The sequence below is a fragment of the Charadrius vociferus genome, unplaced genomic scaffold (genome assembly GCF_000708025.1).
Source record: "Charadrius vociferus isolate BGI_N301 unplaced genomic scaffold, ASM70802v2 scaffold7, whole genome shotgun sequence".
NCBI lineage: Eukaryota > Metazoa > Chordata > Aves > Charadriiformes > Charadriidae > Charadrius > Charadrius vociferus.
The window spans coordinates 3,613,977-3,634,549 of record NW_009649308.1 but is presented as its reverse complement, the minus strand read 5'-3'; the positions used below and the strand labels follow the sequence as shown (position 1 = coordinate 3,634,549).

At 36.9% G+C, this 20,573-nt stretch overlaps 1 protein-coding gene across 2 annotated transcripts in view; it reads right to left on the bottom strand.

Moving 5' to 3' along the window:
• Window positions 1–18,017, bottom strand: part of MTMR1 (myotubularin related protein 1) — a 35,134-nt gene extending 17,117 nt beyond the window's left edge. Inside the window, exons 1-12 of one of the 2 annotated variants that reach the window (XM_009889262.1) lie at window positions 17,916–18,014; window positions 12,977–13,027; window positions 11,520–11,595; window positions 10,528–10,622; window positions 10,206–10,313; window positions 9,682–9,783; window positions 8,885–8,968; window positions 8,095–8,244; window positions 7,172–7,360; window positions 6,529–6,714; window positions 3,249–3,455; window positions 2,339–2,431 (exon numbers count right to left, since the gene is read on the bottom strand). In XM_009889262.1, the coding sequence (XP_009887564.1) occupies window positions 2,339–2,431; window positions 3,249–3,455; window positions 6,529–6,714; window positions 7,172–7,360; window positions 8,095–8,244; window positions 8,885–8,968; window positions 9,682–9,783; window positions 10,206–10,313; window positions 10,528–10,622; window positions 11,520–11,565 (1,260 nt within the window). In that variant the 5' untranslated portion in view covers window positions 11,566–11,595; window positions 12,977–13,027; window positions 17,916–18,014. Of the gene's footprint in view, window positions 1–2,338; window positions 2,432–3,248; window positions 3,456–6,528; window positions 6,715–7,171; window positions 7,361–8,094; window positions 8,245–8,884; window positions 8,969–9,681; window positions 9,784–10,205; window positions 10,314–10,527; window positions 10,623–11,519; window positions 11,596–12,976; window positions 13,028–17,915 lie in introns of both variants that reach the window. The other variant, XM_009889263.1, reaches the window with a different exon arrangement.
• Window positions 18,018–20,573: the final 2,556 nt, after the last annotated feature.

Here is a 20,573-nt window from a genome sequence, read left to right as displayed (position 1 = left end):
CAGTAACATTTAAAGTTGATACACTTTGTGTAACAGTTTTATGATTGTGGAAATGGACTGAATCAGGGAAAGTGAACAGGAGATATCATAACAGAGTACACTACTGAAACTATTGAAAAACACATCTCTGGCAACAGATGACATCTGGTAGGAAACAGGATGCAACTTTCTACCAGCTTTAAACATACCTTCCTCTTCTGTGGGTACTGTGCACGAAAGGCAGAAAGCTACTATTTGAGCTGCAATGCTGCATGCAAATTTTAGTTTTGTTTCATTTTTAACAGGGCATCAGTATTTCATCAGATCACATGCGGCCTTTCCAATTTCGCATCTGCTATTCAAAATCACCAAAATTTACCAACAGAGGAGGGAAATCGCTTCACCATATGTCTTTTATTAAAATCTGGTATCAATGTACTTCTCTCAAGTTCTCTTTTACTGCAGGAAGACCATAAAAAACCAAGGGAAAATACAAGGCTGTCAAGGGTTAAGTTTGATTGTCTGAAGCTATCTGGAAATTTGTATCTTAGTGGGAAGTTAGAGATTCTCTCACTGTATTAAGCTTTTAAGAACGTAATTCTCAGAACCCAAAAGAGAAAATTTGCTTGCTTTGAGCCCATGCCCAAACCCGAGCCCTGACACCCTCCCGCAGTCATTAACACTTATTTGAGCTTTGGAACATTTCACATATGTTTACCATGGATTCTAAAGCACGAAACTAGCACTGTTTTACGAGCAAGTGATCTACACAAGGATAAAACGGAATCCTGGTTTTCATAGGGCCACGTGAAGGTAATCACAGTCCTCAAACCTATTTTCTAGGTGTTGCAGTCAACTAAAAAATAAGAGGGCAAGAACCCTCCAAGAATGACATTTTCAACTTTTTTTCCTGCTGCAACATTAATGATTTTTCAATGCCACTGCTGTTCGTGAATTTCAGAACAGTTTCTGGATCCAGGTTTTGAACAGATGTGGTATTGGCAAAATGTTTCACAGTTTCCCCCCAGCCCCTCGTCCCTTTTTTTTTTTAAACTAGAGGGAACTAAACTGTTTATAGCAAGAAATAGGAGGCAGCAAGGGAGATCACAAAAATAGAAGAGGCTGCTCTCAATTAAGGATCTCCCCAGAGGACTTTTGTTCCTACCAGGTGTTTAGAACTGCTTCTCTTTGCTATTGTTATTAGCTTTCCTCTGAGAGAGGGGCAGAATTTTTCATTTATTTTCTCCTGCCATACTAAACAGCACATTAATGCTGAAATATAGATACACAGAAAGAGAAAGTCTTCAAGGGACTCTGGACAAGGGCCCAGTATTACAGCAGGGAACTTTCATATAGCACTGAAGACAACTGTTTTGAATACAAGTTTTGGAAACTATGATGTAAGTTTTTAAGAACCATGTTCACAACAAGAAGACTAAGGTAAGAGATCTGGGAGTGCTAGCCTCATGTGGAACCAGACTGTTACCCTCCTCTCTTCAAAACAAATCACATACTATACAGACTTCAGTACAACAGCTTTTACTGTAAAAGCACAAATCTGTGTTAGGCTTCAAGGAGGAAAAAAAAAGAGAGAAAAAAAAATAAAAGAAGGAGCCAAGCACTTCTAATTTACTTGGAAATAAAGCCTTCATGTGGACCACCTATTTCAGTAACGCCACTGAAGAACAGCAATATAAAAGCTCAGAAAAATCTTAAGTTTATGTTCATGGAGGGACAAATAAGGAAAATGAAGGTTAAAGCCATCCTATTATTTAACACATTCAGAGAAAAAAAAAGAGATAATTTTAATATTTTGATATCTTAAATATCACTGATTTCAAAGATCTCCCCTGATCCAGATGTAAAAGCAGTGCTGGAAGTAAGAAAATTTATCTGAGAATAGGCTTTTATGTTAGAAATGCTGTCCTGTATGCATAACGATGTCAGCATTAGCTTGCATTTCACATTTGAGACACATATAGAAGAACCCACTCCTCCCCTCTGTTCACAATCAGCCTGGATTTTTGCCGTTTCTTAAGGACAATATAAATCCATACGAAGATTTACTCCACCAGAGAATATGCAATGCAAATAATTTATCTTATCAATAACCCTCATTTATTTAATCCTTTGAAAAGCCTGTTTTAAACAAAAAGTATTTTGGTTGCAAGTCAACACTTCTACTCTAGTTCCCTGTACTTCACTTTGAGCAAAAAGTTTCCCTGTGTGTGCATGGTGCAGACATAGCCCGACCAACCTCAGGAAAACATGCTCTGCAAGGGAATGTGTTCTCCTATACGAATTATGTTTCCAAGATAAAGAATGAGACCTCATAGAAATATACTCATAAGCATCTTACCTGCTTTGTCATTTGCCAAACGCAGTCAATGAACTGAAGGAAAATGGGAGATCTGTCTGCATCAGCATGATCATCATCTCCGTGTCCTACTCGCTGAAAGTCAAAACAAACTTTTCATTTCAGTCTAATGTATTTACAGTACCATCTCAACACTTTAAACCTGAGTAACTCTTAAATATGTTCCAGTGGTAGACAAGACAAGCAAATCTTCCATAATGCTAACCTGTATTTTTCAACTACTAAAAATGCATCCCAATATTCACCTATGGACATGCCTTTGCTGTTGACCAGAGCTGGAAAGACACTTGGTCAACAAAACTGTGCCAGTTGTTTCCCCATCTTTCAGTGCACAGCCATTCATTTCTACCAGTGGGTCAAACTGGTACGTATTTGCTAAGACTCCACTGAAACAACGATTATTTCATACGCACCTGCCATAATTACATGTCATTTCTCCTAAGCCATCTTGAGTCAGAGCCCACAAAATGTCATAATAATTTATGTCCTAATTCCCCACTAGCCCATGTGTTAAATAAACACTTCAACCTTAAATCAGAGTAATGGCTCCAGCAATTTTACCTTCTAGACACGTTAATTGTTTTCCTTGTTTTTCCATTCATAAGATTGTTAAAGATGAAGCAATATGTTACAATCCCTCTTCCTCAGAAAAAAGTCATGTGATTTTTTTTAACCATTATGTTCAAGCCACTTAATTCTTATTTATTTTATATTATACCTCACACACAGATTTCCTGTTAAAAATGAACAGGTCACAATTCTCTGACACACACTGTTAAAAGAAGGACACCAGAGAAAATAACTAAAATGCAGCAGAGTACTGTGAGAAAAAATGCTATCCAAAATAAAAGTCTTGAAGGTGACAAGCCGTACACTAAATCTTTCAGCTTACCATTGCAAATCGGTGTCCAAAACTTATCCATTCTTTCTCTATAAGAACTTCAAACCCCTTGATAGTTCTGTAATAGCTGTCCAGCATAAGCATAGCTAACGCAGTGAGCTGTGCAGTTCGATCCCAACCATCACTGCAATGAACCACTACAGATGTTTTACCAGATTCAATTTTATCCGCAATTCTTACTGCTCCGGCAAGAAGCATCTTAAATAAACAAAAATAAATAAACAAGCATATTAAATACTACCCAAAATTCTACCAAAAAAAAAAAGTTATAATTTTATACTCTTAAGGTTAATATATTTTAAATTTTCAGATTAATTACATAATCATCTGGACAGTGTTGCTTTAAATTAGAGACTTCCAAATGGTGGTATGCATACTCCTAGAGGTACAAAAACTTTGTGCACTCTGTTGTCCAGGACAGAGTTCTTACCAGCTCTCTATTATTAGTAGCAGGTAGCAAAAGAACTGGGAATCCCTCCTCTAAATTAAACCCGAAATTCTGTATCATGATGAAAAGACACAAATACTGTAACCTACTCCAAAGGCCGAAGGTTCTATGTCTTCAAAGTTCATTTTAACAGTAATCAATCAGCCTTTGTTCCTCAGCTTTTAGTTCTCAACTACTAAGTTTAGAGAAAGGGACAAACTATCCAGCTAATCTAAATCAAAACACAACCCCCCAAAACCCAGGATTTGTTGGTGCATGACGTATGCATTGTGTTCAACCCATGAGCAGACCTTTAATAGCATGAATTCAGAAGCATGCTGGAGAGCAAAGGATAGAGATGGTACAGGACTAAGATCACCTGTGTGAACTTGTTACTCTTCTCCCCCACAAAAACCCCTCTCTTGTTCTCTTACACCGCTCTGTAGTTTTTTAAAAACTTGAATAATCTCTCTACTGTGAAGATTTGTCTCTGTAACATGACCTATCATGGCACTGAAAAATATGTGAAAAAAACCAACCACTAGAATAGAACCACAGATGAAATTCCTATTCTGCATTCCAACATCAGAAAATGGAATCTTGCAAAACAGTTGCATTTTTCCCTTCCCAGGCATGTAAAAACATCTTCTGGGAAGTAGGAAAGCCAGCATCCACTGGAGAAGCTGTGCACAAGACCAGTCTTCAAAGCTATTTCAAGAATCACGCGTTAGAGACAATTTTCATTGATTATATCTTTCACTGACCATATCTTTTATGGTAAAACTGAAGGATGACAGGGTGCAAATATCAGGAAACAACACAAAAGCTTCTATGGGAGAATAGAGCTTCTGGTCTCAACTAGTTAATTGCTAATTACTTCTGTTACAAAGCTCTACTGCACTAAGAAAGTGCAAATATTAAAACAGTTTGGTCTTCAATAAGAGAAAACTAATCTATATAATGTACAGGTATGCAATAGATTGCTCTAAACTGTCCTAAAGAGAACACAGATGGCTCTGAAGGAGTACAGCTGAAATTAAAAGGACAGAACAGATACAGGCAATAAGCAGAGAATGGGAGACAGAAAATAGAGTTACTATTAATTCAGCAAGTATCTGTGGAGTAGGTGAAGCATTTTATTCTACTTCAGACAAAAACCTTTAGAAAACAGCTACCTCCACAAACTATTATTATTGTTTATAGATGTTTCAAAACTTAGTAACCATCACAGTACTTGAGTTGGGGTTCCTCATGAATAACTGGCTTTGGATTGGTTTAGAAAATGAGAATTGGTGTAAAAATAATGAATAGCACAAGTTCTACCCTGAAAGACAGAAAATACCCTGGAGGGGATAAGGAAACATCCTGGCTGTGCAAAAAGCAACAAGTGACTCTACTCCTGTTGTTACCACTGTCTTCACACAGACAGAACGTTACTGGCACTCCTGGACCATCTTCAAAGTGCCGTGGGTGCCCAGTGCTAGAAAGGTGAACTTCCAGTAATGCACCGCATTACACTGGGACATGATCACACTGGTCTGAACCCAGAAAACAGAAGATGTATTAGCGTAAAGCTGTGGATTTGTTAATTGCTATTACAAGCCAAATCAAACAGGCAAGGAAGGCAAGCAATTCTTGAATAAAAGCACAGGGACATACTATCAACACTTAACACAGTAATAGCAGCTTTTAAGAAATCAGGCTGCAGCTTGTGCTGTCAATATCGTAATGTGAAGTATCACGTAAGGGACAGATTCATGAAGAATGTTACCTGTGTGTCAACTCTTTAAAATAATTTACACGAAATTTCAAATTGCTGTGCTATTGTCATCTGTGCAACAGTGGTATCAAGATCCACTTCTGACACTGCCTAAGCCCAGGAACCCCACTTAAGTCAACCTCCATCAAAGGTGAGCACTGGTCCAAAGACTTTTTAAAGGTCCACTTTTAAAAACAGACTATTTTTATTAAGGCCAGGCTAATAAGAAAAGGTTTCCAGATACGCAGATTCCAAAAGCTGTTTGAAATAGTGCAACTTCAAGAGAACAAGAAAATTAAACTGTTCCCAAAAGATCATTAAATTTGTTTAATTCTTAATTTAAGTGTTTGCTCCCTCTACTGGTTCTCCTGCAGCATTTAGCAAACTCCAGTTAATAGGAGAGTAAAACTAATGAACAATCCCAAACGTGTTTTGCATGAATGACATTTGAGCCAGTTGCTAATAAAACAAATTCCACTCCATCCATATTCATCATAAACAGTGGAGTGAATGTGGTAATGAAATAATCTATTCAAAAAGCATTTCAGAGGTTAGTGAAACAGACTGTAAAACCGAGTATGGTAGTGATTTATTTTAATATTATGTTAAATAATGGAGCAGATTATAACCCAATAGAGCACTGGCTATAAACAGCCCATGAAAATGTAGGTGCCCGACACATGAACACCGACATTGCATTGAAGGAGGGAAGGATGAGAAAGACTGCAGAATTTACAGTCAAGTCCTTTTGGCAGTTGTTCAAATACAATCTGAAGTTCCCAGGGCATTCTTCCAAAAAGCAGGGATAACCCTGGACTGCTCACAAACATTCCCTCTCAAGAAAGTAAAATGCTGTCCAACGCTCACTACGATACTGTGCTATCAGGAATTAACTCATTACCTACCAATACATAAAACTGGAAATACAAAGTTATTATGGAATGCTTAAAGAGCTTTTTTACAAAATTATCCTGATCAAAACAACATGCTTAAATCTAGACATTATTTTAATAATATTTTCAGAAATGCAAGTTAAAAAAGTGGCTTAAAAAATCAATTGATTATTCTCATCAAAAGTATTTTACCCTTATATATTCCAGCCAATGTGTGGAGTCCACATTTGATAACCACCGAGTCTCATCAATCGTAGGATAAACTATTTCCTTAAGTTTACGCAGGGATTCTCTCATTACGTGTATATTATGAATTTCCAGAAAGACCAGCTCTGCATTTGGGTAGGCACTTTCACTTTCATATCCTCCACCTTTTGCCTGTCATTCAAAAAGTAAAAACAGACGAAGAAAGAACATGTACAGGACTTCAGTATAAGGTCAAGAGAGTTATTTTGGTCAGGTTTCAGGATATTCTGAGAGAAAAGGGTTATTTTAGCACTAATAAAAACATATTTTTGGCTTTTGCTTTTCTAGGAAGCACTAGGGTATTTTTTTTATGTGAAAGAAATTCTAATTGTAATAGGCTATGTTTGACAATATATCCATATACCTTCCCCATCTTACTACTGAAACCTTTGGTCTTGTGTGGGCTTTACTGCATCATTTCTGGCCTTTCCAAAACGCTACAAGCAACTTACCTTCCTTACCATGCCCTCTTTAGAGAACCTTTCTTATCTCTTTTCAACATCAAGTTCTCCTCATCCTCATCTCTTACTCAATCTTCAGCCTTGTAATAAAGGTAGAACTACTAACGCTAGTTATGATACCAACCTACCTTGTTTGTATCTGCAACGCTATTCTGTCTGGCATCAAAGATGATCAGTTTATGCGACTGAGCATTGGCATCCATTATTGTCTGCAAATATTTTTCATCTTCTTTGCAACGCTTATCATTTGGGCCTACCGATGGCTGACTGCATCTTGTTATTGTTGCTTGGCTCTCAGGATGAATCCAGGACAACACCTGGAATAAAAGCAAATTATTTTAGTTTACTACACTACTATAAAAGCAGCAGACCAGAGTGCAATTAGGTAAACACACTGCCCACACGACATTATTTCCTGGCAAATCAACAAATACAAATTTAAGTACAAGCTGATGCAAAACCATATCGACAGCACACTAGCACTGCTCATCCCAAATCTGAGCTTGAAATACGAAGTGATTCTAAACATCTTAGCTTTTATTTCTGATAAAAACTATGCCTGCTACTGCATCGTACTAATTAGAAAACAAAAAGAACAATGGAGGAAGAAAAACTGCTTCCATATGGAAGTCTATGGACCTGTACACTACCTTGCTGAGCAGATCTAAAGCATGAAAACTGTCACCATATTTAAAGGGATTCTTATACTACCTGAAAAATTAGTCTGTTCTCAAGAAAATCGCTATGGCTTTAACACATTCCACATCAAATCAGAACATAAGCTAATATGTAAATTAGCATCAGATAAAGTATTAACTCCAAACAAAAATTTAGTACGTGGCACAATAACCAAGCAAATAGACTCACATTTGTGTTGCTCTCCTCAGTGCTAAACCCCTCAAGCCTAATTCTTCTTTTTTTTGCTCCCCCTTTTGAGGAAGGAAGGTGGCCCACTGTTATTTAAAAAAAAAAGCCTAAAAGAACTCTGGTAATTTCTTGTAAGCTGCAGATTTATAGAGCACTTTTACCTCATTGTAAAAGTTTCACTTACTGGAACTCTGCCTTTTGCTCTAAATGCTGCCACTTTTGAGAGGTCATCATCCTTTACACTGGTTGGCACAACAAGAATAGCAGGATATGTATCACAAAGCTCATAGGTGCTGTTAATTTTGGATATTTTCCAACTCTCATTGGGCAAGCCCTGTGTGAAAGCAAAACATTTTTATATTTTTCAGGTTAGAAATTTACATATCTGTTTGGGGCGACAAAAATTTTTATATGCTACGTACTTTTTTGAGAAAAGTGTGCCCACATTTTTCTTTTACATAAGCTATAAACTTTAGGTCTTCATATTGAACCATAAACCAAACCACTGAAAGTCTTTCCTATTTATTACCTTCAAAAATGATAACCATTTGAATAGGCTGCACACTCAGGTAAAAAGTGATCATATAGTGAAATAAAAATACTTTTGCAACTAGGAAACTGTATATTTACAATGACAAACCACAGTTACTCTTCTGTTAAAGGCTGCTTATTCAAATCCAATTTTTTATAAAGCCTGTATTTTCTAGAAACAGCACTTGGAAAATGTGGATTTAAAAATGCATGTTAAGATAGACCAATTTGCTCAAGTACTCAGCACCTGTTATCTCTATCAACTTTAGCAAGCACTCAGCACTCAGTGTCAGGCTTTTTTTTATCTAAATACGAGATCTAGACAGTGTCTGTATGTAGCTAGAGCTAAAAATTTTGAGTTTTCTTTAATATATTTTTCTTGTTTAAATGGCTGTGGGGGAGATAGAGAAAAAAATAATACACCAAGTACTTATATAACTTACCTGCCTCTTATATTCAGCCATTGGATCATACACTTTCCAGCCATTAACAGCAAACTTTTCTTTATAGCTGAATGCAAAAAGAGGCTAAAGAAAACAAAGCAAAGGCATAAATTACCATCTGATGGGCTGTATGCACAATAATCTCCAAAACTGCGAACCTTGTAATATTTCAGATGTAACACTTCTAAACTCTTTAACAGCAGACATAAAACCTCCAGTCAAGACTGGACAACACTGTGCTAGAAAGAAAATGAAAGACAGTTTCCTCCTTCAAGGACATGCTATATAATTAAAAAAATCAAGATAGGAAACAGCCAGAGAGAGTCGAAGTTACTTGCTTGTGATCATACAACACATCAAAGGCAGTGAGGATAGAACATTGGTGTCCTACCTCCCAACCAGTTCCTTACCTGTCCAAGCAAATCAAATAGCATTCTGCACCTAACTAGTAGAAAGACTAGTTGTACCTATTTGTCGTTTTAGACAGAACTTCTAGACTGAATTATCTACCGCAGAAAATAAGAGTCAATACATACATATTTTTAATCAGTAACATTAGGCAAATCCAGATCTCAAGGGTTATGTACAAATTAACTAACTTCACTGATAGCAGGACAGAGTATAATGTTTTATGAATTAATGCAAGAAGGTAACAGGGTCAGAGTAGTTTGCATGCTCTGTAACAGGTTCTATGAATCTGCATTTCAATGTCTGTTATACAGCCCTTGTACGTCCCTGACTACACTTTCCGAAAAGAGAAGACCTGGTGACAGCCTTCTCTACATCTTACGACTTACCAGCCCATTAGAAACGGGAAATGCGCGTGTTACAAGGTTTTCAAAAATCTCCAATCTGTTTTGCTCTTCCTGTTTATAGGCCAGCCGCAAGTTTCTCATATCCTGTCAAAAATAAGTCACACTATTTTACTCTATGACAAATTAAAAAAAAAAAAAAAAGCAGTTACACAAAATTTGATTGAAGGAAGGCATATATGTAACGCTAAGTCACTGACACAGTCTAACCCACATTAGAACAGAGTTCTGTAAGTGTTCATATCAGATGACTAGGATCTTCATCAGAGTTGCTAGACATCATAAAAATAGTCATTTTTCCTTTGAATTCACTCTTGGGACCAAAGACAGAAGCGTTCAACATTGCAAGTATCATAAGAGGAATTGAAATACATTATCTAAATGAAGCAGGGTTCAAATATGGGGAACTGATGAGACAAAAAAACAGCACATCTGCAGCACGCAGATTCCTCTTACAGGAAAATGAAATGAAAGTACTTTAATACGAATAAATCTCTACCATGCCATACCTTGCAAACTATTTCTATACCACATGAGTTGTCTCCGTGGCTCTGTACTCCAATTTTTTCAACTCTACTTATGACTCCAAGGGGAACATCAACAACAAAAGGTGGATCCTGAAATTTGTATATAAGACAAATGAACTTTGTTACATTAGGAGGAACACAAACTAATATTATTCATGTATGTTTCACTAGTCAGCTATAATTCCTGTTCAATAGATTGCTGTGGAACATGACACTTCACTTACACCAAATTTGTCACTTTCTGAAATCTGCTTCAGCAACATTCCTACCTGAAACAGTATGCAGATAGATAGCAAAGTCTTACCCTCTCAACACTTTTGATATACATTCTGAAGTCCGTCACTGTTAGCGTACCACTGACTGCTCCCATAAATGGACAGATATACATAACATCTTTAGCTGGAAAACAGACCAATTAAAGCTTTGGTTTACTATTATAGACATTAGTTCCATAAAAATCTATTTCCATTTAAAAATAGCAAGGTTTTTGCAGTTCCGTAAGATTTTGATGCTTGACCTCTATAGGAAAGCCTACTCTTCAGATGCTGTCAGGACTGAAAGAGCTATCTTTATGTCAACAATGAAACCAACCACATTTCTCAGTCCCACTGCTGCCCAGCAATTACTGAGCAACCGGGCTGGGCTCAGCTAGCATGTGCTGCAGTAAGGGCCGGCAGGTAACCAAGCACCCTGCTGCTACTCTCAGCTGCAGGCGGCGCTGGTCCCTGCCCCGAGGTGTAACGCACCTACGCTCACCTCAGGGAGAGAGCATCCAAATGGGCAATTACTGATGTGTACGCAACTGACCTCCAACTAACTCAGTTACATGCCCACATCTTCATTTTCACTTTTCTTTGAAAGAGCTAGTATTCTTTTCTAGCCAAGTACTGTACTGCTAACGCAGAGCTTGTTGTCCCAGGCCAAAGTGAAATAAATCTCATTAAGCACTGGAAACTAAGTTTTCCATAACTTCACCTTCTTTGCTATCACAATTTTTAAGCTTTTGAGTCTATGAAGTATCCGTAGCATCCCCAAGCAGAAATACAACCCACACACCTATATGGAACAAACTAGTTCTTAAAAAAAAGATTTATCTATATGGAGCAAGCCATCCTCTGGAACTGATTTCTCCTTCCTACATTTGGATTTAAAAGACAAGAAAAGAAATCCACATCAAATTAGCTAATCTAAATTGGCATTAAATTAAAATAAGAAAAGTCAAAAGGGAATAATATTATGTTTTTAAATAAATAAACTAGTGATTTAATAGTATTCAGTACTCAATAGTATGCTTACCAATAACTTTGATTGATTCTCCAGGAAAAAGTGGAGCCTCTTCCATCTGTGCTAGTTTGTTTCCATCCCGCAGTGCCTGGCAGAAATCCAAAACCATGAGTAAATCTCACTTTCCATCTGTACTACATCGATACATTTTGATGCAAAGTGCTTTTACTACCAGATTACTGGAACACAAGAAGTGTATCTTTTTTTACAAGGCACAACTGTATTCAACAGTACCATATTAAAAAAAAAAACCAAACACAAAACTCGGTATTATAAATATTACACAGACATACATGTTAGTTAACATATTAGTAATAAAGCATTTATGCAACAATTAGTTTCACATGCTAGCTACATATAGCATACAAAAATATGAACAATAAGATCAGCCAAAATTTGTAATTAATAATTTGTTAGTCTTTTCCTAAATGCAGGTGTGATTTTGAGTATTTTATCTACTTGAGAACATTTTAGAGCTCTTATTAATTTTTTTTCTATTCTTAATGTTGTTTATTCAGTATTTGAGTATTTTCATCTGAGAGAATTATATGGCAGATGCTTTATTTATTTAATATTTTAACGTTGTATTTTTGATAGCAAGAAGTCAGAAGCACCCCACGATGCTGTATTTCAATCAATACCCTACTGAGAGTGCCACAGGTTATGGAAGAGGTCCATTACAGGAATTTCGGATCCAGAAAGTCAGATTAAGAAAGAAGTAATAATGAAACATAGAAGAACAAATAGCAATTTTAAAATAAGGGCTAGTTCCATAAATTTTCATTTAGGTAAATGGCTTCATTCCTGAATGATACAAGATTGATCCTTTGGGTCCTTTGTTGGCAGCTAAGATTTACAACATACAAAAGATTTTAATTAAGAATAAAAGGGTTTGTGGGACTTCTAAGGACCATGCGAGAAAGTGATCTCTCTCAGATCAACATGATGGGATATTAAGGTTTCAATTTTTTACATCCTGAAGTTAGAATAAATATAATGAGCTATGTTACAGTAAACAACTCTTCCCGTGTATTACAGCTCTGATCCACATACAACTAATTGGTAGATCCATCTGCCTCCAAACAAACTACCCCAAGCCCTCATTCATAAAAAACTTCTAAAAATATTTAAATTGATCTCTGGCTTTAGATTTTCTTGGGAACTAACATAATTTTATATTCAGCATCAAATTGCCAAAGAAGATGCTGTGTAGAGAATTAGCCAATACTTACAAACTTAGAAGGATGGATGGATGTGCTCTGTCGGACAGGGGCTTACGGGCAGTATTACATTCTAGATTACACGACATTACACGCAAACCCTACCTAGCACATAACCAGTTACCACACTAAATGCTTTCTATGGATTCTCTTGCATGAGAAATGTAAGATTGCTATGTACTGTACAAGTACTAATATATAGTACCTTGCTACACAGTTAACAAATGAAAGATGAGTAAAACTTGCCACCTGATCAGGTTCTGCTTCAGAATGATAGCCATTGTGTCCATCCTGAATCTCCTGCATTGCATGAGGCAGCAGTAGGGCAAGAGAGAAGTAACAGGAAAAAACATGCAGACAACAGGTGAAAGGACAGAATCTTTTCTTTTTTGCTTGCCTTTTTTTTTTTCTTTCCTTAAAAAGACAGCATATACTTTAACTCCAGTTTAGCTATCCAAAATCTCCGACTCCTGGCACAAACTACTTTCAACAGAAAGGAATCCGAGCTATTACCACGATCCTTTTAATGTTATTTGGCACAACACTAAATGAAAAATTTACTCCGTTTTTCACAAAAGAGTCAGTGCTGGTAGATAAGAACATAAAAGTATGCACTGTCTTTTTAAGACAAACAATCTTATAGTGAAGAAAATTAATTCATAGTATGCCACATGCTTATCAATAGAAGAAACTGAGTACAGCTTGCAATGGTAGCATTAGGGGAAAACCCATGCAATCTTTCAAGGAAAAAATAGGTTGACATCAAATAGAAGTATCTAGACAATTTAAAAAATGCTTTACTGTGTAAATCATGTTTTAATTGAACGTTCAGTTTTATGGTTTCACATATTTTTCCGACAACTTCTGTGTTGTTGCTGGAAACCTAGTCAGTAACTTTACAGAACCTAAATTAGTCCTCATAGCATAATATGCAAACAATTCACATTTTTATGTTAATTTATTTTTGCATCATATTGGCAGCAAATCCTGAATATTAATTAAATCTCTTTAATAAGCATAAGGTCCCTCTGCGCTCCAGAGAGAAGCACAAATGTCATAGGGGCATATGAAGTAATTGTTTTAATACGTTCAGCCAAATTTGTTCTCCCATCTTCTTTATTAACTGGAGAGAAGTTCTGTTCATGATAGTCTATTATTCCCACTTCACACGCAAAGAACTTCTCACTTGATAGACCGTAAAACCAGACTCAGTCTAAATTTACAAATGTTTGTTAAAGTCAATTTTTCTTTTTACAGTATTTCTACAGAACCCTCAAAAAAGAAAAACTTAGAAGGACTTCAGATATCTTCAGATAATTTGAACTCGACAGAGTTTAAGAAGTTATAATTAATTAAAAAACCCTTTCAAATTATAAAGGACTCCTAACATTCATGTATGGGTGGAATTCTGTTAAATAGAAATTACTTGAATTTCAGACCATAAAAATGTTGTTTCTGAAATTAAAGCAAAGTGGATATTGTGATATCTAGAAGAAAACGAGAAGGACAACCAGCAAATACACCAAAAGATTTTAAATAACTGAAAGAGAGAGAAGCACAACAGATCATTCAAAGATCAAAGCCTTTACAAAGAACTATGAAAAACTGAACAAAACCAATCAATTTTTGTTACTCAACCCAGACCAATTATTTCAAGAGCTATCTATTTAAAAAAAAAAGATCAACTTGTGGATTTGTATGATTGGACTAAACACATAATTTTCAAATATGTAAACAACGGATGAGAAAAAGAAATCATTCAGACTTCATCTCTTGGTTTGAGACTGAACAAGAGGTCTTTGTTTGAATAAAAGTGTTGGACACATTTCATGAACAATGTCAGAACACTATCCAGATCATTTCTCACTCCATAAATGTTACTAAGAGAGAGGGACAAGAAAACAAGGCATGCTCTTTTTATATCTCCAATGAACAATTGGCAAGGCTAGTCTCAAAATTATCATTAAAAAGATGCAGGTCATTGCACTAGTGTCTAACTTCAAACCAAACTTTCAACCCTGCTACAGGGTGGTAACAATTAAGGTAAAACATGTACAAAGGCAAACATGAATCGGTACCTTATTTAAATAGCACAGACAAAGACGTAACGCTTTTACCACTAATATTCTTTAGCATAGATAACACATTAGAGCTGCTAATACGGTAGTCTGTAGTCTGAAGCATGTAAGCCTCAGTTGCAAGCATCCATTTTGTCAAAATTAATGTAATAAAACTGAAGTTAGTATTGCACATTCATAACATAATTTAAAAATACTGCTCTCTTACACATTGACTTTTATTGCTCGTGAAAACATTGTAATGTATATAAAGCATTTCTATGGCAAAAAAGCTGTTGCACTGCATAGCAAAATGGTCTGACTGGTCCATAAAAACCATTAATGAAGTAAAGAAGAACGTTTGACACACCAAGATCTCACACAGCACAAAAGACAAACAGGTAGGAGGCCGTTTTACTGCTAGCCAAAGGTAATCTTACCCGTATAACAGGCCTCCTGTACACCTGTTAGTTAAAATATAAAATGTTATCCAATGAAACAGAGAGATTTGATTTCTTAAAGATATTATATCTTACTTCATCAGATTTTCAGAAAAACTCTACTTCCAAACACTTTGATTATAGCTAGATTTTGAAAGAACAAAACAAAACTATGCAGACCTAGTAGCTCTCATTTGCAGAATTGTTTTTGGTCTAAAAACAATCTAGCCACTTCATTTTAGCGATGAAACAAATGCCAAGCTCTTTTGAAACATTCATTCCTAATCACCCTTTCATCCAGTTACAATGTGCTATTGTGAAAAGAGAAGAAAGAGCCTGGTAATCCTTCTAGGTGGAAGACAATAAGCCTGCAATAACAGCCACAAAGTATAACCACCATATCTTCTAGATTCAAATGGCAAAACAAGGATAGTGACAACTCAACTTATTTCTGAAGGTCTCTCTATTCAGCTACTATAATCTAAGCAGTTTTCATTTATACGAACCCTCATTCAAGAATACTCTCCAGGCACAGAGTATGTCAGAGAAGACATACACAGCAGAGTTCAAACCTCGAGTGAGATCATGTTGCTGCAGGGTTTAGCAAGCAAGAGCTCGCTCAGTGCTCTCCAGTTTTGATGATTTCACTTGCAGCTCCTTTGCTTCCCTTTGTTTCCCTCCTCCCCCAAATTATATTCTGGTAAGGTAAATTACACCGAGTAACAGGAGTAACACCATTAGATACAAGAATCGATACATTTACCTGTTTTTGCAAATATATTGATTGAAACATTACAGAAAGAATAACACAGTGAATTCCTGGTAAATCCAGCAGCAAGCAACAGAAATGCCTCATCTGCCCAAGAAGCAAACACACACATCCGGCCCTGCCTGAAGTTTCTGAGTTGTTGTAAGATAGTCTCTAAATGCAGCAATTCGAGGTAACCAAAGGTAATGAAGAACCAGAAAATTGATCAGTGTGCAACAAAAGGGAAAGACGTCTCAAAGGAAAACTGAGTTATAAATGGGCATTATCTCTTTACATGTGAATTCCATGGTATTAATGAAAAAACCCAGCCTGTTAGTGGTACCGACTGAGCAACTAACTGAACTTCTGCAGCAGCTCAGGGCAAAGGAAACCCTCTCCTAAAGCACAGGCACCACTTCTCAAGATACTGGTCCTGAACGTAACTAAAGGTATTCTAGGACAAAATATTCCATAATGTTATACACAAATATGGGATTTCAAATCACAGCAATGCAATGATGCCAAACACAGTTTATACACAAAAATTCTGAACACCTCCAGGCTTAAATTCTTTCATTTCTAAAAAACGGAGAATGAAGGCCTTGAAAGACTTATCCCTGTTAAATAATATCCAAGACAAGTTTGGTATAGAGAAGGAGGTTATTTAGAATTAAAAAGTGCTCTTCATTCCAGAAAAATGCATTCCAACTCAGAGATAAACTGAACACCAAGTCTATACACTTGGATTTTACTAAAATGAAGTCCTTGACCTACAGGGCAAATACAACATCGACAGCTGTAATGCAAGCTTTCCCCCAATGTTTTATCAAAGATGTTAGCCTTGACCTGAAGTAAGCATTTGCAATTCAGCTGCCATAGTACAGAAGAGCTACACTTTTTATGAGTATAAGCTGCTGACTGTGCCAATAGTGTGAAACTCTGTGAGGTGAATTTTTAAGTAGATTACGGTCAAAAACATTTTGTGTATTCATCTTCAGGCTTGGGCTGAATCTGACCTGCTGCCACAGAATCTAAAATATGCTGGTTCTACACAACAAACATTTTAATCACAGAGTATATTAGAAAAGGATTTAAAATCTAGTTAAAAACAAAAAAGATAAAATCTTCATTTGGCCATGTTGCATGAAGACCATGAAACTGTTCCAAATCTAGGAAGAAAAACAGATCTAGGCAGCAGCAGCCTGGGTTTTTTAAAGGGACTTGAAACACAGGTGACTTTTGTCAATTTGTAAGAGAAGGAAAACTGCATATGCTCCACTCTTGATAGTTCAGTTGGCTGGCTGCATACAGGAAACAGCAAATGAGCATGAAAGAATAGGGGTAAAAAAGTATAATGGAACTTATCAGGTAAACAATACTGTGCGATCATTACCTTCCTGACCAAAAAACATTGCCGGGAGGGAATGAAAAAGGTGATTTGTTTGTTTGTTTGTCTGATGTTAAATTCTCTGTCTCTGGTGAAACTCCATGAAAAATGATAGTCATTTATGTTCTTTGCACAGTAACAAAGACATAGGCATTTATTTTTTGTGAAATCTGGAGAGCTCAATTCTCTGCATGACACACACTAGAAAGAATTTCAACCTGTAACTATTAATCTACTTTACCAATTTTTTTTATGTAGTAATAAAAAGAAAATACAACTCACTTTTGGCATTTTATTCAAAACCTTTGACTTTTAATTTTCCTTTCACCTCTCTCTTAATTTTTATTCTCTAGACTTCAATGCCACTATTCTAGATACAGAGGAAAACACAAAGCAGACTCAAGAGATTCCTGCCTGTAATGAGACAAAGTTTCTAGTTCTGAAACATTCAGCAGTCACTTAAGTACTTACCACCTGATAATCAAGGTAGTAAGGACTTTCCTGACCATTCCCTCTTTTACCTTAAATAAATCAATACATTCTTCAAGTCACTTACCCTGTAGTCTCTGGACACACCTTCTGATGGGACAGACCCTGAAATCTGACTAGAAATGGTTGCAGCTATCAGCTGTTTACACCATTCCACATGGGATCCAGTTGGGCTACAAAAACAGAATATTTCAAATTATTGAGCAGCAATTCAAAACGTATACTGAGAAGAACGTAGCAACTGAGCACATCCAGAAAACGAGACCATAAATGATCACTAACGCCATAAAAATTAGCTTGCTTTGTGGGCAAAATGCAACTATTTTGCTGATCAAATTCAGAAAAAGAATTTTACTAGATGTTATCAGAGATGCACAGCTGTCAGTAGTAGTTAGGGTCCTAGGAACTTATAAAAATGTTGGTTTCCTTATCCAATGTAATTTTTTTCACTATTCACACATTTTTTTGTTAAAACCATCCATGGAACGAATTTGATCAAGTAATAGGAAGCTCCTTACACTTTCCTTACTATTACTTCCTGATTATTCAGTAAATCCTCAAAATTAAATTACTTTATGCTAGTAAACCTAACCATGAGACCAGTATTTAAAAATTTAAACTATGCTAGTGTTGTATTCTGTATTAATATTAAATATAAAAAATACATGTTTTCTAAAGGGTAACTTCTAGTTTGCAATATTTTTTTCTACTCATAAAATAATCTCTGAATAATCTTGAGGATGGGCCTTCCCATGCCACAGCAAGGAATTCTGCAGTGCGAGGTGTTTATAAGAACCCTAAAGACAAAGCATCTGAACATCAGAATCACACTAAATCCCAGATGATGCGTTTTGAGAACAGTCACCTGAAATAGTGCCGCTTATAAATAACGCAAAATTGAGAGTGAGAAGCAACTAGACGGTTTGTTGCCAGCCACTTTGAAGTGCGGTAGATCTGCTTCAAAACATGCCAGTATCTGATGAGAAACTGGGAATGACAGATGGAACTGTTCCCCGAGTGCCACAGCAGCCTCCGCTGATGCCTTAGATAACTGCCATTTCTTCAAACAGTTTAGTTGGGCTCTTCTACAGATTTAACACTTATTTGGAAGTCAAATACAAAAAGCAAAATTTAATTCATTTTTAGAATTCATTCATAAACAATCTTTGGAATCTATGAGTATCCTGTTACACTGAAGTGAGTAGCATACCCATCACCCAACAGGTGCACCACAACTTGGTCATTAAGAGGGTGGGATAATGACCAATTACTACTTAACTAAACGCCTTTTCTTATGTTAGCTCTGCTAGGATAGGTAGATATGAGGTGAAGATGCATACAACAACTTCATCCCTGAAAATAACACTCTTTAAGAACTTTTAGTAGCTTTCTCCCCACCTGCAAAATTCTACACAGGACTAGATCACAAAATGTTGTTTTGCAACTCAAATCCGTCTATTATATTCCTGCTTAAATAATGAAGACACTCTCTCAAGTTAGGGCTGAACTCAAGTCCAGATCCACTCAGAGTAACTTTTCACATAAGTTCTGCAAAAGAGTGCATAAACTGAAGTCCACAGTAATCCTCTTCTGATCTCGTTTATTTCTCCTTCGCTCGCACATCATAATTCCAAGTGTATCTCTTCAGGGTTAACCTAAGTTTGTTTTCAAATAAGCATTTACTTGTTGATTAAGAAAATGAATTATTTTTCTATGGCTTATCTTCACCAGGAATCACTACATCAACAAAGTTAATGCCAGTAGGGAAACAAATGTGAATGCAGGCCTACGATCCATGTTTCAGGATGTATCAGCGTACCACAGAATGCTGATCATACTGATGTGACTTATCGCCAACTGTCAAATGGGACATATACCAGTACACATCCCTTCACCCTGTCCCATCTGAGGTCACGCACACTAGTGTAGCCTGGTACAACTGTACTGGCAAATAAATAATGTATATGACAAATGGACATTATGACTTTTCCAGGGTAGAACAAGATTAGAAGAAAGAAAGACAAAAACTAAGGTAAGAAAGTACATTAATAAGGAATACAAAGTTGTAAGTTTTGGTGATAGAAAATGAACACTTGATTTCCCCCTTCGCTAGAATGATGCAAAACTCCAGCAGGTTGCTCCTAACATAAAAGAGAGAGAATATGGAGACAGGAACCTGTCACTGATTCCCAAGTACAGCCTTTTTTCTTTATTTTTCACCTGGGTGAAATTTCAGTCAGTTTCTACTCTTTATTTAAGTGTTTTTAAACTCAGCTTTGAAGTTTGCCTCCAGCTGGAGGCTTCTGAAGGACGGAACCGCACTGCCAGCGATGGCTGAACCAGGCGCGGTGAGAGCCGGCGTGAGGCTGGTGACACCCGCCGACCCGCGGCCGGCCGGACACCACGCCACCGCACCTACGGACCCACGGACGGGCCGGGGGCATCTCTGCAGGTGAAACACACTTGTGTGATAAAAAAAAAAACACAACCAAACCAAACCAAACCCAACCCGGGAATGAACACTTAAAATCTAAGAACGGTCTCACTTGTGATGGCGAAGATGAGGAGCTACGCACTACCCCACAAAAACCCCGGGCCAAAATCCTGCAGGCAGCCTCAGCCTTCGCGAAGCGGTGACGTTAACGACGAAAACCACACAACCGCAAGCAGGAAACTTTGACAACAGCCGGTTCTTCCCTCCCCGAGGGAAATCTGCCCCTGCCCT